The 17,414-nt window shown below is 59.1% G+C and overlaps 3 protein-coding genes across 8 annotated transcripts; 2 read left to right on the top strand and 1 right to left on the bottom strand.

Annotated features, from left to right (window-relative positions):
• Nucleotides 1-6,102: 6,102 nt before the first annotated feature.
• On the top strand, nt 6,103-7,266 carry PGP (phosphoglycolate phosphatase). Its single transcript, XM_009430101.5, has 2 exons — nt 6,103-6,808; nt 6,893-7,266. Exons 1-2 carry the CDS (start codon nt 6,169-6,171, stop codon nt 7,216-7,218), a joined length of 966 nt encoding a protein of 321 aa, XP_009428376.1. The 5' UTR covers nt 6,103-6,168; the 3' UTR covers nt 7,219-7,266.
• A 2,225-nt stretch (nt 7,267-9,491) lies between these two features.
• On the top strand, nt 9,492-11,687 carry BRICD5 (BRICHOS domain containing 5). 2 transcript variants are annotated; one of them, XM_009430103.5, is made up of 6 exons: nt 9,492-10,153; nt 10,286-10,414; nt 10,655-10,810; nt 10,885-10,986; nt 11,230-11,383; nt 11,480-11,687. In XM_009430103.5, exons 1-6 carry the CDS (start codon nt 10,103-10,105, stop codon nt 11,572-11,574), a joined length of 687 nt encoding a protein of 228 aa, XP_009428378.3. In that variant the 5' UTR covers nt 9,492-10,102; the 3' UTR covers nt 11,575-11,687. The 2 variants fall into 2 exon arrangements, with proteins under 2 accessions (XP_009428378.3, XP_063652564.1); XM_063796494.1 differs by having other exon boundaries at nt 11,230-11,687.
• MLST8 (MTOR associated protein, LST8 homolog) lies at nt 11,539-16,267 on the bottom strand. Of its 5 annotated transcripts, none has more exons than XM_016928646.3 (10): nt 16,016-16,267; nt 15,410-15,768; nt 14,698-14,881; nt 14,503-14,554; nt 14,253-14,415; nt 13,802-13,877; nt 13,568-13,720; nt 12,607-12,731; nt 12,328-12,491; nt 11,539-12,181 (listed from the first exon to the last, which is right to left on the bottom strand). In XM_016928646.3, exons 3-10 carry the CDS (start codon nt 14,824-14,826, stop codon nt 12,063-12,065), a joined length of 981 nt encoding a protein of 326 aa, XP_016784135.1. In that variant the 5' UTR covers nt 14,827-14,881; nt 15,410-15,768; nt 16,016-16,267; the 3' UTR covers nt 11,539-12,062. The 5 variants fall into 5 exon arrangements, with proteins under 5 accessions (XP_016784135.1, XP_054524713.1, XP_063652557.1 ...); XM_054668738.1 differs by having other exon boundaries at nt 14,698-14,851; XM_063796487.1 differs by lacking the exon at nt 16,016-16,267 and having other exon boundaries at nt 14,253-14,428; nt 14,698-14,851; nt 15,410-15,463.
• Between the last annotated feature and the right edge of the window lie 1,147 nt (nt 16,268-17,414).

Here is a 17,414-nt window from a genome sequence, read left to right as displayed (position 1 = left end):
GATGACAGGCGTGAGCCACCGAGCCTGGCCAGATTTTTTTTTGAAACAGCACCTTGCTCTGTCACCCAGGCTGGAGTGCAGTGCCGTGATCTCAGCTCACTGCAGCCTCTACCTTAGCCACCCAAGTAGCTGGGACTACAGGTGCCCATCACTAGCTAATTTTTGTATATTTTGTAGAGATGGGTTTTTGCCATGTTGCCTAGGCTGCTACAGAACTCCTGAGTTCAAGCGATCTGCCTGCCTCAGCCCTCTTACATACTTTTAAAAAATTGTGGGCCAGGCGCAGTGGCTCACTCCTGTAATCCCAGCACTTTGGGAGGCTGAGGTGGGTGGATCACCTGACATCAGGAGTTCAAGACCAACCAGGCCAACATGGCAAAATTACGTCTTTACTAAAAATACAAAAATTATCTGGGTGTGGTGGTGCACGCGTGTAATCCTAGCTACTCAGGAGGCTGAGGCAGGAGAATCGTTTGAACCCGGGAGGCAGAGGTTTCAGTGAGCCGAGATCGTGCCACTGTACTCCGTCCTGGGCAACAGAGCAAGATTCCGTCTCAAAAAAAACTGTGGTAAGTGCACATAAAATTTACTATTAGCGACATTCACAGTGTTGTGCAACTATCACAGCTATGTGGGTCCAGAACCTTTCCGGCACCCTGAAAGGAAACCTGTGCCTTTGAAGCAGTGATTCCCCATCCGCCCCTCCCTGCCAGCCCTGGGTAGACGCCAGTCTACCTTCTGCCTCCATGATAAATTTACCTGTTGTGAACATGTCCTACAATATGTGACTTTCTTTGTTTGTTTTTTGAGGGTCTCACTCTGTCGTCCAAGCTGGAGTGCAGTGGCATGATCTCGGCTCACTGCCACCTCCGCCTCCCGGGTTCATGCCATTCTCCTGCCTCAGCCTCCCGAGTAGCTGGGACGACAGATGCCCGCCACCATGCCTGGCTAATTTTTTTGCATTTTTAGTAGAGATGGGGTTTCACCACGTTAGCCAGGATGGTCTTGATTTCTTGACCTCGTGATACGTCCGCCTTGGCCTCCCAAAGTGCTGCGATTACAGGCGTGAGCCACTGCGCCTGGCCCTGTTTGTTTGCTTTGAGATAGGGTCTCACTCTGTCACCCAGGCTGGAGTGCATTGGTGTGATCCTAGCAGCCTCCAACCTCCAGGCTCAGGTAAGGTGATCGGCAGTCAGGTTGGGGTAACAATGGGCCCGCTTTCTGCAAGTAGGTTGCTCACCACTGCAAGGTTTTGAGCAGAGGGAATGATGGTGGGTGTTTCAGAAACATCCCTCTAACTGCTGCACAGAAAAAGGGACTTTAGGCCGGGCCCAGTGACTCACGCCTGTAATCCCAACACTTTGGGAGGCTGAGGCGGGCAGATCACCCGAGGTCAGGAGTTCAAGACAGCCTGACCAATATGGTGAAAGCCCGTCTCTAGTAAAAATACAAAAATTAGCCGGGTGTGGTGACGGCTGCCTGTAGTCCCAGCTACTCGGGAGGCTGAGACAGGAGAATGGCCTGAACCCGGGAAGCGGAGGTTGCAGTGAGCCGAGATCTCGCCACTGCACTCCAGCCTGGGTGACAGATCGAGACTCTGTCTCAAAAAAAAAGGGATTTTAGGGCCTAAGCAGAAGCAGGAAGGGGCTCAGAAAGCCACTGAGAGCCAGAATGGGTGGTCTCTGAGTGGGGCAAACAGAACGAAGAGCAGGTTGGAGCTTTTGGAGCTTGAGGGTTCTGGGGAGCTGCTGGGGAGGAGGACCAGGAGACAGGTGGGTGAGGTGAAGCCATGGAGGAGGTGAGCGCAGAGCCCCAAAAGACCTCCATTCACGGTGTGCTGAGGAGTAACTGAGAAGCCGGTATCCAGGGGGTTTAGGGGTATGGATGGGATGATTGTCCCCTCTAAACTCATGCTGAAACTTTATCCCCAATGTAACAGCATTAAGAGGTGAGGCCTTTAAGAGGCAAAGGGGGCCGGGAGCGGTGGCTCACGCCTGTAATCCCAGCACTTTGGGAGGCCGAGGCAGACGGATCATCTGAGGTCAGAAGTTTGAGACCAGCCTGGCCAATACAGCAGAAACCCCCATCTCTATTAAAAATACAAAAGTTGGGCCGGGCGCGGTGGCTCATGCCTGTAATCCCAGCACTTTGGGAGGCCGAGGCGGGGGGATTAAAAGGTCAGGAGTTCAAGACCATCCTGACCAACATGGTGAAACCCCGTCTCTACTAAAAATACAAAAATTAGCCAGGCCTGGTGGCATGTGCCTGTAATCCCAGCTACTCAGGAGGCTGAGGCAGGAGAATGGCTTGAACCTAGGAGGTGGATGTTGCAGTGAGTCGAGATCATGCCATTGCACTCCAGCCTGGGCAACAGAGCGAGACTCTGTCTCAAAAAAAAAAAACAAAAAAAACAAAAGTTGCCAGGCACGGTGGCTCACGCCTGTAATCCCAGCACTTTGGGAGGCCGAGGAGGGCGGATCACGAGGTCAGGAAATTGAGACCATCCTGGCTAACATGGTGAAACCCTGTCTCTACTAAAAAAAAAAAAAAAATCAGCCGGGTGTGGTGGCACACGCCTGTAGTCCCAGCTACTCGGGAGGGCGAGACAGGAGAATCGCTTCAACCCGGAGGCGGAGGTTGCAGTGAGCCGAGATCGCGCCACTGCACTCCAGCTTGGGCAACAGAGCAAGACTCGGTCTCAAAACGAACAAAAAAAAAATACAAAAGTTAGCCAGGTGTGGTGGCACACACCTATAATCCCAGCTACTAGGGAGGCTGAGGCAGGAGAATTGCTTGAACCTGGGGGGGCGGAGGTTGCAGTCAGCGGAGATGGCACCACTGCCCGCCAGCCTGGGTAACAAAGTGAGACCGTATCTCAAAAAGAAAAGGGCATCCTGATCAGGTGACCTCAGGCCCTGCTTTGCCCAGAGCCCAGGCCACTGGCAAGCATGGGAGTGGATAGGCCCTTGGAAGGCAGAGAGGCCAGGCACAGGCAGCAAGACTAGAGCCTCCCTTTCTCCAAACGGCCTCCTTTCCCATGCAGGCCTCAGCCTGGCTCAACAGAATAATGCCTGTGGACATTCCACAGCCAGACCCAAACAGGAACTACAAAATCCTTTTTTTTTTTTTTTTTTTTTTTGAGATCAAGTCTCACTCTGTCACCCAGGCTGGAGTGCAGTGGTGCAACCTTGGCTCACTGCAACCTCCGCCTCCTGGGTTCAAGCAATTCTGCCTCAGCCTCCCAAGCGTGTGCTACCACGCCCGGCTAATTTTGTATTTTTAGTAGAGATGGGGTTTCTCCATGTTAGTAAAGCTGGTCTCTAACTGCTGACCTCAGGTTATCTGCCCGCCTCGGCCTCCCAAAGTGCTGGGATTACAGGCGTGAGCCACCGCGCCTAGCGGGCTACTTATATTTTCTATTGCAATGTAAATTGATGCAACTCTGTTAAGGTGAAATAGTGTCTGTTCTTGTGCCACTGAAAGCCATCCCCAGGTCGGCTTGCAGTACAAGATCCTTACTTGGGGAGACACTGGGGCCATCCCCTCACAGATAGAGACTGAATGCCTTCTGTGTGGGGGGCACCCAAAGGGGTCCTCTACCCCCAGATGCAGGGCCACATCACCCTGTTTCCAAAGTCAGTCCTCTCCTATAAAGCGCACTTTCCTCCCAGCCTCCGCCAGGACCTTCCCCACAAGTGACCATGCCTCCCCTCCTGCCTGCAGACATACAGGCACATTCTGAGGACGTTAAGCCGACCAGATGGGGCAGAGCTCAGCTTTGGGGTTGACTGAGTTTAATCCCAACTCAACCTTGTCCAGCCAGCGACTCTCCGTGGCTCAGTTTGGCCATCTATAAATGGAGATGTGAATAATCCCTGCCTCTCAGGCCTGTCCTGTGACTCTGAGGAGGTAATGCAGGGAAGGAGCGGTGCCGCGGCCTAGGTGCTCACAGAGTGCCCAGGAAGCCAAGGCAGCCGGACGAGTGTGGGAGAAGATGGCCCATGGCTGGGTATCATCAACAGTTCCCATTCCAGCCGTTGTCTCAAATCAACTACCTGTTGCTCTGTGGTAAAAGCAGAGTGTGATTCTTGTCAAATCCAGTTCTGCTCAAGGTCAAAGTCATTTTTTTTTTTTTTGATAGGAGTCTTGCTCTGTTGCCCAGGCTGGAGTGCAGTGGTGCAATCTCGGCTCACTGCAGCCTCCGCCTCCCAGGTTCAAGCGATTCTCCTGCCTCAGCCTCTCAAGTAGCTAAGATTACAGGCATGTGCCACCACATACGGCTAATTTTTGTACTTTTGGCAGAGATGGGGTTTCACCATCTTGGCCAGGCTGGTCTCCAACTTCTGACCTCAGGTGATCTGCCCGCCTCGGCCTCCCAAAGGGCTGGGATCATAGGTGTGAGCCACAGCACCCAGCCAGGATGAATTTCACAAACATTATGTTAAACCGTAGAAGCAAGAGCCAGAAGCACATACCGTATAATCCCAAGTATAAAGCAGTCCGGAGGCTTGGTTGTGACTCTATGGTGATAGGAGTCAGAAAAGTAGTCAGCAATGTGCTATCTGCTATTGACTGGATAGGAACAAGAGGGAACTTCCTGGGGTGTTGGAAATACTTTATACTTTGGTCTGGGTTATGTTTACACAAGCATATACATATGTAAAAAAATCTGCTGGGTGCGGCAGCTCACGCCTGTAATCCTAGCCCTTTGGGAGGCCAAGACAGGAGGATCACTGGAGGCCAGGAGTTGGAGACCAGCCTGGCCAACATAGTGGGACTCCGTCTCTACAAAAAATTTAAATTAAAAAAAAAATTAGGCGTAGTGGCACACACCTCTGGTCCCAACTGCTTTGGAGGCTTAGGTAGGAGCATCACATGAGCCTAGGAGGTCAAGGATACAGTGAGCTGTGATAAGGCTACAGTGAGCTGTGATCTGGCCACTCCACTCCAGCCTGGGGGACAGAGTAAGACCCTGTCGCAAAATATATATATACATGTAAAAATGTAAAACTTCCGGCCGGGCGCCATGGCTCACGCCTGTAATCCCAGCACTCTGGGAGACCAAGGTGGGCGGATCACGAGGTCAAGAGATCAAGACCATCCTGGCTAACACGGTGAAACCCCGTCTCTACTAAAAAATACAAAAAAATTAGCCGGGCGTGGTGGTCGGCGCCTGTAGTCCCAGCTACTCGGGAGGCTGAGGCAGAAGAATGGCGTGAACCTGAGAGGCGGAGCTGGCAGTGAGCCGAGATTGCGCCACTGCACTCCAGCCTGGGCGACAGAGCGAGACTCCGTCTCAAAAAGTAAATAAATAAGTAAATAAAATAATAATAAATGTAAAGCTTCCATCGAGCTGCACGGTTTTCATGCCCTTTACTGTAATGTTTTGCCTCAATTAAATACCTAATAATTGATGACGATGACGGCGAGCAATCACTGAGTACCAGGTTCTAGACAGTGTCCTTAGACCCTAATCCCACAGCCTGGTAATGGCTGGTTCGTGTTACCTCCAAGGAACCGGGAACGCGTTTTTGCAAAGGACTGAGGCGAGTACTCAGGCCTGTCGGGGAAGGAGCCCCGGGCTGGCTCGCGGGACTGGCCGGTAAGCGACCCACGTGGTGGCCCCATGTCCCGAGCGCGTCCACGGCACAGAGGCACGGGCACGGCCGGCGAAGGTGCCTCGGCCACCTCCCGCGGCGCTCCTGCGAGAGCCCCGCCCGTGCCCGCGGGAGAGACCGGCCAATGGGCAGCCGGCCTGGCCCGGGTCACTCCATGAAGGGCCTCGTCACCTAGGCTGACCACTCGCTTCCAATGGGTGAGCGGCCCGCGGCAGCCCGGGAACAGCGGCCTTGCGCCTGCGCTGCTCTCCCCTCTGCCGCATTTCCGCAGCGAGCGCTTCACTCCGAATGCCGGTTGGAGCCCTGCCAGCCAATCACCGGGGCGTCCCAAGGCCGGTAGCCAATGATCGCCCCTCTCCCCGCGCCGGGCCTCGCCGATTGGCGCTGAGCTCCCGCAGCCCGCGGGAAGCGGAGGCGGATTGGCGAAGGCGCAGGCCAATGGGCGGCGGGCGCGAGGCGCTGGGCCAATGAGCGCGCCGGGGGCGGGGAGGGCGCCGCGGCGGGCGGCTGCGAGGAGCGGCCGGCGGGCGGCGGCGGCCGGCGGGCGGCGATGGCGGCGGCGGAGGCCGGTGGCGACGACGCCCGCTGCGTGCGGCTGAGCGCCGAGCGGGCACAGGCGCTGCTGGCCGACGTGGACACGCTGCTGTTCGACTGCGACGGCGTGCTGTGGCGTGGGGAGACTGCCGTGCCTGGCGCGCCCGAGGCCCTGCGGGCGCTGCGAGCCCGCGGCAAGCGCCTGGGCTTCATCACCAACAACAGCAGCAAGACCCGCGCTGCCTACGCCGAGAAGCTGCGGCGCCTGGGCTTCGGCGGCCCCGCGGGGCCCGGCGCCAGCCTGGAGGTCTTCGGCACGGCCTACTGCACCGCGCTCTACCTGCGCCAGCGCCTGGCCAGCGCCCCCGCGCCCAAGGCCTACGTGCTGGGCAGCCCAGCCCTGGCCGCGGAGCTGGAGGCCGTGGGCGTCGCCAGCGTGGGCGTGGGGCCCGAGCCACTGCAGGGCGAGGGTCCCGGCGACTGGCTGCACGCGCCGCTGGAGCCCGACGTGCGCGCGGTGGTGGTGGGCTTTGACCCGCACTTCAGCTACATGAAGCTCACCAAGGCCCTGCGCTACCTGCAGCAGCCCGGCTGCCTGCTCGTGGGCACCAACATGGACAACCGGCTTCCGCTTGAGAACGGCCGCTTCATCGCGGGTCCGTGCGCCCTGGGGCGGGAGGCTGGGGGGCGGGCGGCGGGCCCCCTCCCCGCCCTTTGACCCGGTCCCCTGTGCCCTGCAGGTACCGGGTGTCTGGTCCGAGCCGTGGAGATGGCCGCCCAGCGCCAGGCGGACATCATCGGGAAGCCCAGCCGCTTCATCTTCGACTGCGTGTCCCAGGAATACGGCATCAACCCCGAGCGCACCGTCATGGTGGGAGACCGCCTGGACACAGACATCCTCCTAGGCGTCACCTGTGGCCTGAAGACCATCCTGACCCTCACCGGAGTCTCCACTCTAGGGGATGTGAAGAATAATCAGGAAAGTGACTGCGTGTCTAAGAAGAAAATGGTCCCTGACTTCTATGTTGACAGCATAGCCGACCTTTTGCCTGCCCTTCAAGGTTAAAGATTGAGTGTCTTTAATCTGCAGAATAAAAAAAAAAGAAATTGAAAACCAGTTACCCAAATTAATAGGTGGGGCTTAAGCATCTGCTCGGCTAAGTGGCTTCAAAGAGTGTAATTGGAGTTAAGCAAAGGCATTCATTGTTAACCTTGTAAGTACACGTTTGGGGGACGATTTTGTTTACAGATGCTTGTAATCGAAGATGCACTTTTAGGCTTGGAAGGCATTGTGGGCTGGGTTCTGGGCCTTGGGTGGGGTTGGCGGGGGCAGCCTCAGCACCTGTCCGGGATTCAGGTAACCAGGGCCTGCCGATGGGACTGAGGCGGGTCTAGGGGTGTGTGTCCTGTATTTTATTGAAAAACTCATTCAGGGATCCAGCCCCTCAGGGGGCAGAGGGACTGATTATTCTGACTGTTGGGAGAGGCTTGCATGGACCAGAGCCCCATCAGTATGACTGAAAGTCCAGCGGAGCCTTCTGTGTCCCTGTGCCTCCCAGCAGGGTGGGAGTGGAGGCGGCGGCTGCTCCCAGGTGGCATCTCCCTGCCCTTGGGTGCAAAGTGCTGCCCTCACCACTCTCCCACCTCCCCTACTTCCTTGAAAAACCACTCTGATGTCACAACTGAGTGTCTGTTCCGTTTCAGATACCCAGGGCTGCTGCCCAGTTCTGTAAACGCAGCCCAGCTAAAGCTCTGCTGTCTCAAGTGTGCATTTATACCCAGGTGATTTGGACGGAGCAGCTGCCATGGCGTGGACGCCTTCACTGAACTCCGGGCTGCAGTGCAGGGAGCTCAGAGCAGTTCTGCTACCAAACAGTTTTTAACTTTGAACAACTGTGTCAGGCAATGGATTTGAATCTTAAGTGTATTAATAGCTGTGCTCTGTGTCGTAGGCAAAATTCCACTGAAGGAGCCTCTGTGCCCTGCAGCCGGCAGCGCGGCTGAAGCATGTGTTGGCCAAGGAATGCTTGTCATCCAGGTGCCCTGCAGCCAGCAGTGCGGCTCAAGCATGTGTTGGCCAAGGAATGCCTGTCAGTCATCCAGGGCTCTGGGAGGGGACCAGAGTTATGTCCCCAAGAACAGGAAGTCCTTTACAAAGCATCCAGTCTCTTCCTGTCCTCCTCTTCCCTAGGCTGGGGTAGGGGTTAAAGACTGGTGGCCCAGGAGGTCACCTGCCTTGCCCTGGATTCCCTCTTCAGTGGCCAGCAGGACTTGGCAGGGCCACCAGCTCACCAAGGTTCTGGGCGGGGCTCCAGCCTCTCCTGCCTGCTCCTTGGCTCTGCTGACCTTTCACAGGCCTGACAGCAGACTCAGCAGGGCCATCCCGGGACGCTGCACCTTCTGGCTGGCTCCCTACCAGCGCCTTTCCCTGTACCTGGCAGCTTCTCTCTTGGCCCCACAGTCACAGCACTCCACTTGGTCACAAAGACTTCAGAGCAATAAGAGGCGTCCTGAGCCTTCAGCACCTCCCAGGCCTGGGATATCAGGTTCAGAGGGTGCTGCAGAGCAGCATGAGGGTGGCTCCACCCATGAGGCTGGTGGCACTGACGCTGGCTTGGCTAAGTTGGCTCAAGCCGGGTCTGGCCTGGCAGGGTGCAGTCACACCAGGAGCGCATGGCAGATGCAGCCTCAGTGATGCCTCTCTTGCCGGGTAGGGGCTGGGAGTCCCCGTGCACCCTGTCTCTGGCCCATGAGGGGCTGCAGCACTGTGGGCGCCAGAGCACAGATTAAACTCTCAAACCCACACTGGCTCAGGTGTCCTTGCTCTCACCTTGCATTGGCCCGGGTGATGCCGTCTCACCACGGGTGGGAGGACTCAAAGTAGATGGGTAACTGGGGTTCCAACTCCAGAGCTGGAATGCCAACTGCCCACTCCCAGCCTGGTTCAGAGGAAGATGTTGTGAAGAATAAGGGAAACCAGGGAAGCAAAGGGCCCCGGAGTGAAGCTGGTGGGCTGCCGTGTCAGAGAGCCCAGGGCAGGGAGCAGAGCTCAGAAGTAATGCTGGCCGGGCGCGGTGGCTCACACCTGTAATCCCAACACTTTGGAAGGCTGAGGCAGGTGGATTACTTGAGATCAGGAGTTCAAGACCAGCCTGGCCAAAATGGTGAAAACCCATCTCTACTAAAAATACAAAAATTAGCGGGACCTGGTGGCATGTATCTGTAATCCCAGCTACTAGGGAGGCTGAGGCAATGAGAATTGTGTGAACTCGGGAGGCAGAGGTTGCAGTGAGCTGAGATCACGCCACTGCACTCCAGCCTGGGGGACACAGTGAGACTCCGTCTCAAAAAAAAAAAAAGTTGGGCTAGGCGGGCCCCCGAGGCTGGCCTGACTGTCCCAGGGGCACAGGCTCCAGCAGGCTGCCTGTCTGTGGTCCAGGCTTCAGGAACCCCCTGGTCTTGGGTGTGCGGGGGCTGGGAAGTGGCTGGGGGTGCACAGTCCCACACCTGTCATTCACTGAACAGGCACGTATTGACAGCTTGTGGCGTGTCAGGCCCTGTGCCCAATTCTGGGAGTCAAGGATAACCTGACAGACTCAGGCCACTTTAGGAAAACGAAATCCACCCCAACCACACTTAGCGAGTCACCCTGGCCGGGCCTGGGCTGCCCTCCAGTCGGTCAGCTGGACTGGATTTCCACGTGGCCGAGCCCTACGCCTCCCAGACCCTGAGCTCCAGTCTGCACAGGCCAGGTGTCTGGAGCCGGGCCTGGTGACAGGCATCCCCCAGGTGGGAGGAGGGGCTGTCCTGGCTCTGACCTGGATATCAGATCCAGAGCTGAGGGGGAGGCGCAGGGTCAGGAGGGGAGGGGTTCTGTTCTGAGTTTCCCCTGGCCAAGGCTGCAGACAAGGGGCGCAGACAATCGGCACATTGTGAGCAGGGGCTGCAGGATGGAACCAGCAAGCTGCTGCGCTGAGCGCCCCAAACCTGGGCCTACAGGGGTGAGTGCCTCCCGTTACTCCTGCAGCAAGGACCCAGGGGGTGCCCCAGGCCACCCAGCCCCTCCCTTCCCCAGCCCACTTGCTCCCTGATGTCTAACCCTCATGACCCTTCTGACCCTGATGCACGCCCAGGTGAAGACCAAGCCCTCCTGCGGGGGCTGGAGAGCCGTGGGCCTGCTCCTGCTGCTGCTGCTGCTGGTGCTGGCCGCTGTGGGGGTTGTGGCTGGAGGGCTTCTTGGCTCTGCTCAGGGCCCTCCCAAGGTGAGCCCCTCCTCAGCACCAGGAACATGGACAGTGGAAAGGGGGAAGGGAAGCTGGCATATCCCAGCCTCCAGCAGAGCAAAGGTGCGGAGCAGGCAGTGACACCACCTAGGAGCAGACAGCCAGAGGACCAAGGGGTGGAAGGGCCCACTCAGGGATGTCAGGAGTCCTGCAGCCCAGAGCTGGAGGCTGTGCTGGGGTTGCCCAGCTGCCCGGCTGAACTCCAACTCCCACTGCCAGCCAAGGCTGCAGACGCTGCGAATGACCCTCCCGAGCCCCCACATGCCCCGGCCCAACCAAACCATCCTGGTGGACGTGGCCCGGAACGCGGCGACCATCACAGTGACCCCACCTCAGAGCAACCACAGCTGGGCGGTGCTGTTCGACGGGCAGAGCGTGAGTGGGCAGGGAGGGGTCACCCTCGCAGGTGTCGGTCTGGGGGGCCCTGCCTCACCCCCCTGCCTCCCCAGGGCTGCATCTGTTACCGCCCTGAGGAGCACCAGGTCTGCTTCCTCCGCCTGATGGAGGACAGTGATCGGGAGACCCTGCGGCTGCTGGTGGATACCTCCAAGGTGAGCCGTCCTGCTGGGCGCAGGCCCGGGCCAGGGGCTAGACAAAGGGTCCTGTGTGCAGCCCAGTACAGGACAGGCTGGAGCTCTGGTTTCAGGGAACAGGAAGCTCTCTCCGCCCTAAGCCCAGGCTGCTGACAAGAGCTGAGGGTGGGGACATCACTGGGGGTTGGAGGGTACCCGGCCCCGCCAAGCCAGGAGCAGGGAGCAGCCCTGTCCCACCGCCCACCAGAGCCTTCTCAACAGGTCCAAGAGGCTTGGGTCCCCAGCCAGGACACCCACCACACCCAAGAGCTGCTGGCAGTGCAGGGGAGCCTCCAAGTGGACCCCGCCCAGGTGGGGGCTTTGGTGCAGCGCCTGTGCATGAGGACCCCCATCTACTGGGCCCGGCGAGCAGAGGGTGAGTCAGGACCGCTGTGGGGGAAGGCCAGGCCCTCGGGATGGTTTGAGGAGCTGGGGGCGGAGCCCTTGGAGATTCACGGCACCCTCGCCACAGGGCCCCGGAGACAGCAGCTGATTTATCTCTGCATCGACATCTGCTTCCCGAGCAACATCTGCGTGTCGGTCTGCTTTTATTACCTCCCAGACTGAGCCCCCGACCTGGCCCAGCCTGGCCCGTCCGTCCCCAATCCAGTGGGCTGGCCAGGCCACCTGCACCAGGGAGGACAGCTGCCGGCAGGGACTAATAAACCCTTCCACCTGGCCATGGTGGTGGTGTTCTCTATGGACCGAGGCCCTGAAACGCGGGCAGGGAGGGGCAGAGAACGCACTAGCTTGGGGGTGGGCACCAGCCTCAGACCCCTCAGCAGCTTTGGGCCCTCGGCCGACTTTCCCAGGCAGTGCAGGCTAGCCCAGTCCAGGAGTGTGCAGCCTGGCTTGGGTCGAGCTCTGTCACATCTGGATAAGCAACTGGGGGCTGAGAGTCCCAGGGCAGCCTGGCCCAGCAGGTCAAGGCACCACAGGGGGCCATCAGGTCCAGCTGGCGCAGGCCGGCAGGGGAGGGTCTGCTCTGACCTGGGTGCTGCATGGGTCCCTCCAGCTGCCACCACCTGCACCAGGCAGTCCCGAGGGGTCACAGGCTAGCCCAGCACACTGTCATTGAAGGCCAGGCAGACAACAGCCTTCTGGTGGCCGCCATACTCTCTCTTGATCTCTCCAGTCTCCACACACCAGAGCCGGGCCAGGTTGTCCGAGGAAGCTGGAGGGGGAGATTGTGCAGGGCTAAGAGCGCAGGTGCAGGCCAAGCAGGCGGCCCCAGCAGAGGGGAAGCTGCAGCCGAGGTGGGCTGGCTCTGGAGGCCAGCGCCGGGAGGCCAGGGATGGGGGAGGCCAGGGCGGGGCTCACCAGTGACGATGTACTGGGAGTCCCCCGAGAAGGCGCAGCCCCACATCCAGCCGCGGGAGGACTCCCCGGGGTTGCCGCTCTTGATGCTCAGCTCCGTCATCAGGGAGAAGTTGGACGTCCTCCAGATCTTGCACGTCTGATCAGCCGAGCAGGTGGCGAGGAGCCTAGTGGGTGGGCATGGGGCGTGTCCAGCAGCAGCCACTCCATCCAGCAGCCCCTCCCCTCTCTAGCCCCCAGCCCAGGCAGGTCCCCTCCCGGGCCAGCAGGCCCTGCACGCACGTGGAGTCGGGGCTGAAGCGACACTGCAGGGCGTAGCGCGTGTGGGCAGGGATCTTGGTCTTGGGGATGAGCTGGGTCACCTCGTCACCAATGCCCCCCGTCAGATTCCAGACATAGCAGTTTCCCTAGAGGTCAGGAGGACCGTCACGGAGGGCCCAAGGCCTCAGGTCTGAGACACAGGGAAGGATGCCCTGGGGGCCAACACTGGGGGCCAACTGTGCATGGGGACCCCGGGTGAGGGGCAGGCAGGACCCTCTGGTCCTGCCTGCAGAAGGCACCTGGGAAGCCTGGCCCCAACCAAGGGCCACACCTGGCCAAGGACTCAAATTACCCTTCCTGGAGGATGCCGATGGCCAACGGAAGTAGACAGGAGAAGGGCACCAGCTAGAGGGACAGCATGACAAAGGCCAGCAGAAGGGAAATCCGGGGGCAAGAGGTACAAGTGATGCACTGGGATTAAATGAAGTTAATGAAAAAAAATGAGGCTGGAGAGAAGAGCAGGGGCCACGCCACAGCAGCCTACGGGCGAGGCCAGCAGCCCCGGGTCTCCCCGGGGGAATGACGCCACCTGGCTGATACTGACCAGGCACCACTAGAAGCATCCAAGAGAGAACGTGTCAGGGGCCAGGGGAGGTCAGGGAGAGGGAAAGGAAGCCTCAGAGTGTGTGTCAGCCGTCACCAGAAACAAGGGTGACTGGGACCAGGAGGCAACAGAGAGAAAAGAGGGAAGTGGACCGACTTGGGAGAGACTCCAGAAAGCGGAGTGACCGACCTGCAGACAGGACTAAGCCATCGGGAGCGACACTCAGGCTTCTGGCTTTGCTGGCAAGGTGGGTGTTAGTGCCCGGGATGGGGGAAGCAGGAGGGGGCCGCTAAGGGACATCCAGGAATAAGCCCACCTGCAGAGGCTGAGGGCTGAGTGCCAAGCTGCCCGCACCCAGCACCTGCCACCAGGACTCACAGTGCTATTGACAGCTGCCATGTAGCTGGCGTCGGGATCGATGTGGGCGGACGTGATGGAGACCTCGGGCTCAGGGATCAGCTGCTCGTTGTGGTCTGTTTTCAAGTCCCAGATGTGGATAGCCCCGCTCTGGTCACCCACGATGAGCTCTGCCTGGGGTGCAGGGGTGGTGAGGCAGGGCCCAAGCCCAGCCCTCCAAAGTCCCAGGGTGCCTGGCCCATGAGCACCCCTCACCTGGTTGGGGTGCAGGCACACGCAGTTAATGGGTGCGTTCACCTGGAAGATCCGCTGGCACTGCAGGTTCCGGGACCTGCGGGCCGGGCCGGGGCACATGCTGTCCATCTGGGCTTGTTGGTGCCCTACCCAGATGGCCTCGGCCTGGCCATTCCTCCCCTCCCTCTGCTGAAGGACCTGCCTCTTGGGAAATACTCGGGACGCAGGGCCCTCTGCTCCAGCAGGGAGCCTAAGCCAGTGGCTGGTGGAAGGGGAATAACAAGCTGGCTCCGGGCTCAAGGCAGGACTCGCGCTTTGATGCAATTCACTCTCCTCCTGTCCTCACTTCTCTCAGTAAGTCGCCCGCAGGAAGCTCCCTGTCTCAGCCTCTGCTTGAAGAGAACCCAACCTAAAACGGTCTCCCAGAGCAGCCCACCCCAGCCCCGGGCAGCAGGCCCCCTCCCCACCACACCTGAGGTCCCAGATCCTGGCTGTGCAGTCCTCGCCGCCCGTGTACATCCAGCGGCCGTCTTCGTGGAAGCCCACAGACGCGATGTTCTTGTTGACGCCGTCGTAGCTGATGATGGGGTTAGGGTTATTGGAGTTGAGATCATACATGCGGATGTGCTGGTAACCTAGGGACACAGGCTGAACTGAAGCTTGGCTGTGCTCAGGTCGACCCACCAGAGCTCAGGAGTTTAGAGATCAAGGGTCACAGATACCTGCAGCAGCAATCATGCTGCGGTCCGGTGTGATCTCCAAGGCATTCACCTGCTGGGACTGTTAAGGAGGATGACGGGAAGGTAGCCCTGAGGCCAGGGCCCCCCAGGCCTCCACCATCTGGCCTTCACACAGGCTGTGGTCCCCACACGAGGCATCCCCCCAGCGCCGCCCTGCCCGCCCCGGGTGGAGGATACGGAGTCCTGGTGCTGCACCGTCCGGGTGCAGATGCCGCTGTGGGCCTGCCAGAAGCGCACGGTGTGGTCGTAGCCTGCAGTGGCCAGGATGACCGGGTCACTGCCCACCGTGCCTGGGGAGGTGTTCATGGTGTGGCCTGCACGGGCCCTAGAGCTGAACGGCAGGGGTCAAAGGTCAGAGCATCTGCAGAGAAGGATGTGAAGTACTTAGAGGACACTCTCTGTGCTAAGTAGATTATAGACCCACGGGGCGCTGCCGAATGGCACTTATCATTCCCATTTTAGAGTTGGGACAACAAGCGCAGGTAGGTTCAGGGACACGCGTCACACGCGTGACACCTGGCTCCGGGCGGCTCCGGGGCTCCAGGGCGCGTGCTCCATCCCCGCCCCACGCACACGGCGGGGGCGCCGTCTTCCCCCCCCCCCCGCAGCCGGCAGGGGGCAGTCACGCGCGGGCGCCACTCTGCCGCAGGGGCGGGCTGCGCGTGCGCAAGGCGGTGGATGGGCCGGGGAAAGCCGAGCGCTGCGGCTGCGCATGCGTAGTAGGCCAGCGGCAGGCCCTGATGGGAAAGGGCGCAGTCTGGCTGGACCCCCGAGCTCCCCTGTCCTCCGGTGACCGCCCTTGCTCCGTCCTGCTGGCCGGCTTCCCCTGGCCGTGCTCTCCCAGCCACCCAGCAGCCGGTTCCCGGCCCCTGGCTCGCGGCCTCCATACCTTACGGGCGGCTCCGCACTCCGCCGTGTCCAGGACGGCGAGGGGAGCCGGAGCGAGTCGATCGAGGCCGAGCGTAGAGTTATCGAGGCTCCCTAGGGCGAGACCATGGCGCGGGCGGGGGTGGGTGGGACGAGACCAAAGTTCTGGGGCGGGGGGTTCCCGCCGGGAGGAACTCGGAGCGGTCCCCGTGCGCGGCCGCGGGCCCGGCGCGAGGTGGAAGGAAGCTGCGGCTTTCTCTCCGGCCTCCTGCCCACTGGCACCTGCCCTTCTGACACGGCTGTCCGTTTCCCAGGCTGTCGGGTCGCGCTGTTCCCGTGCCCTCCCTGACCCACTACTGCGCCACGCTGGGCTAGGATTGGCTGAAAATTACAGGACTTGAATTCAGACAAGTAACGAATAATTTTTTTTTTAGTGTAAGTATATCCAGGACATTGCATGGGAAATACTTATGCTAAAAAAATTTTATTGGGTATCCTGTAGTTTTACTTGCTAGATCTGGCACCCCAGCCCCAGCCTGACCCTCAGGACATCCCACTGAGCCCAGGGTCCCCCTCAAAACCACAGGCCCTCATTCCAGCTCTGTGAGCTCCACGCCGGTGCCCTCACCCTTGAGACAGGCTGTCGCATGGTTTTTTCCTGCTGCTCTTACAGACGTGGCTGCACCCCTTCCTCTGGCCGCAGAGGGGATGCATCTTGTCCCTTGACCAGGCCATAGTTGCCATGGAGCCTTCCTTCCTATACCTTCACCTCCTCTCCTTCCTGCCCGTTAGCCTTTAAAAAAACACCATAAAACAATCCCAAATTATCTTCTTCAAAGAGCGGTCCTCACCATTTTTCTAGTTCCACGTCCTCACCTCCCACTCATTCCGCAACCCCAGTCATCTGCCTTTTACCCCCAGCTCTCTAGCTCTCCAGTGGAAATTCCTCAAGGTCACTGACAATCTCACTTTGCTAAATCCAGTGGATACTTTTCCTTCCTCCCACCTTTTTTTTTTTTTTTTTTCTCTCGAGACAGAGTCTCGCTTTCTCGCCCAGGCTGGAGTGCAGTGGTGCAATCTCGACTCACTGCAAAACCTCTGCCTCCCAGGTTCAAGCGATTTTCCTGCCTCAGCCTCCCGAGTAGCTGGGCTTACAGGCACGCACCACCACACCTGGCTGATTTTTGTATTTTAGTGGAGACGGGATTTCACCATGTTCGCAAAGCTGGTCTCAAACTCCTGACCTCAAGTGATCCGCCTACCTCAGCCTCCCAAAGTGCTGGGATTACAGGCGTGAGCCACTGCGCCCGGCCTCTTCCCACTTCTTCTTTCTTTTTTTCTTTTTTTTTTTTTTTTTTTTTATTGAGACGGAGTCTCGCTTTGTTGCCAGGCTGGAGGGCAGTGGTGCGATCTCGGCTCTCCACAATCTCCACCTCCCGGGTTCAAGCTATTCTCCTGCCTCAGCCTCCCGGGTAGCTGGGATTACAGGTGCATGCCACCACACCCAGTTAATTTTTCTATTTTTAGTAGAGACAGACTTTTCACCATGTTGGCCAGGATGGTGGATGGTCTTGATCTCCTGACCTCGTGATCCGCCCCCCTCAGCCTCCCAAAGTGCTGGGATTACAGGCGTGAGCCACTGCGCCCGGCCCCCTCCCACTTCTTGACGCATCTGAGCCATGGTTGACGGCACCATGCCTGAAAGGCTGCCTTCTCCTAGCTCCTGTCCCCGGCATTTAGTCTCTTTCCCTGCCTGCCCGCAAGGACTCAGGCCCTCCAGCATTCACTCTCTGCACCCCACGAGATACCAGGGGGCTGATGACTGCTAGCTCTGGAGCTTCCAATGCTGTCCCTGTCCTGGGCCCCTTCCACCCTGTCTCCAGCTCTGATGGCCTCAGCTCCCTGTTAAGACACTGTCCCTTGAATGCCCCGCAGGGTCCACCATATTCCATGGCCGAGACAACCCATCCCTGAGTAGCTCCCCTTCTGTGGGCAGTGCCCACCTTGTATTACAGGTGGGCAAGACC

Source organism: Pan troglodytes, chromosome 18 (assembly GCF_028858775.2).
Source record: "Pan troglodytes isolate AG18354 chromosome 18, NHGRI_mPanTro3-v2.0_pri, whole genome shotgun sequence".
Lineage (NCBI taxonomy): Eukaryota > Metazoa > Chordata > Mammalia > Primates > Hominidae > Pan > Pan troglodytes.
The sequence above is the reverse complement of the archived record's forward strand: the minus strand, read 5'-3'. Positions and strand labels throughout refer to the sequence as shown.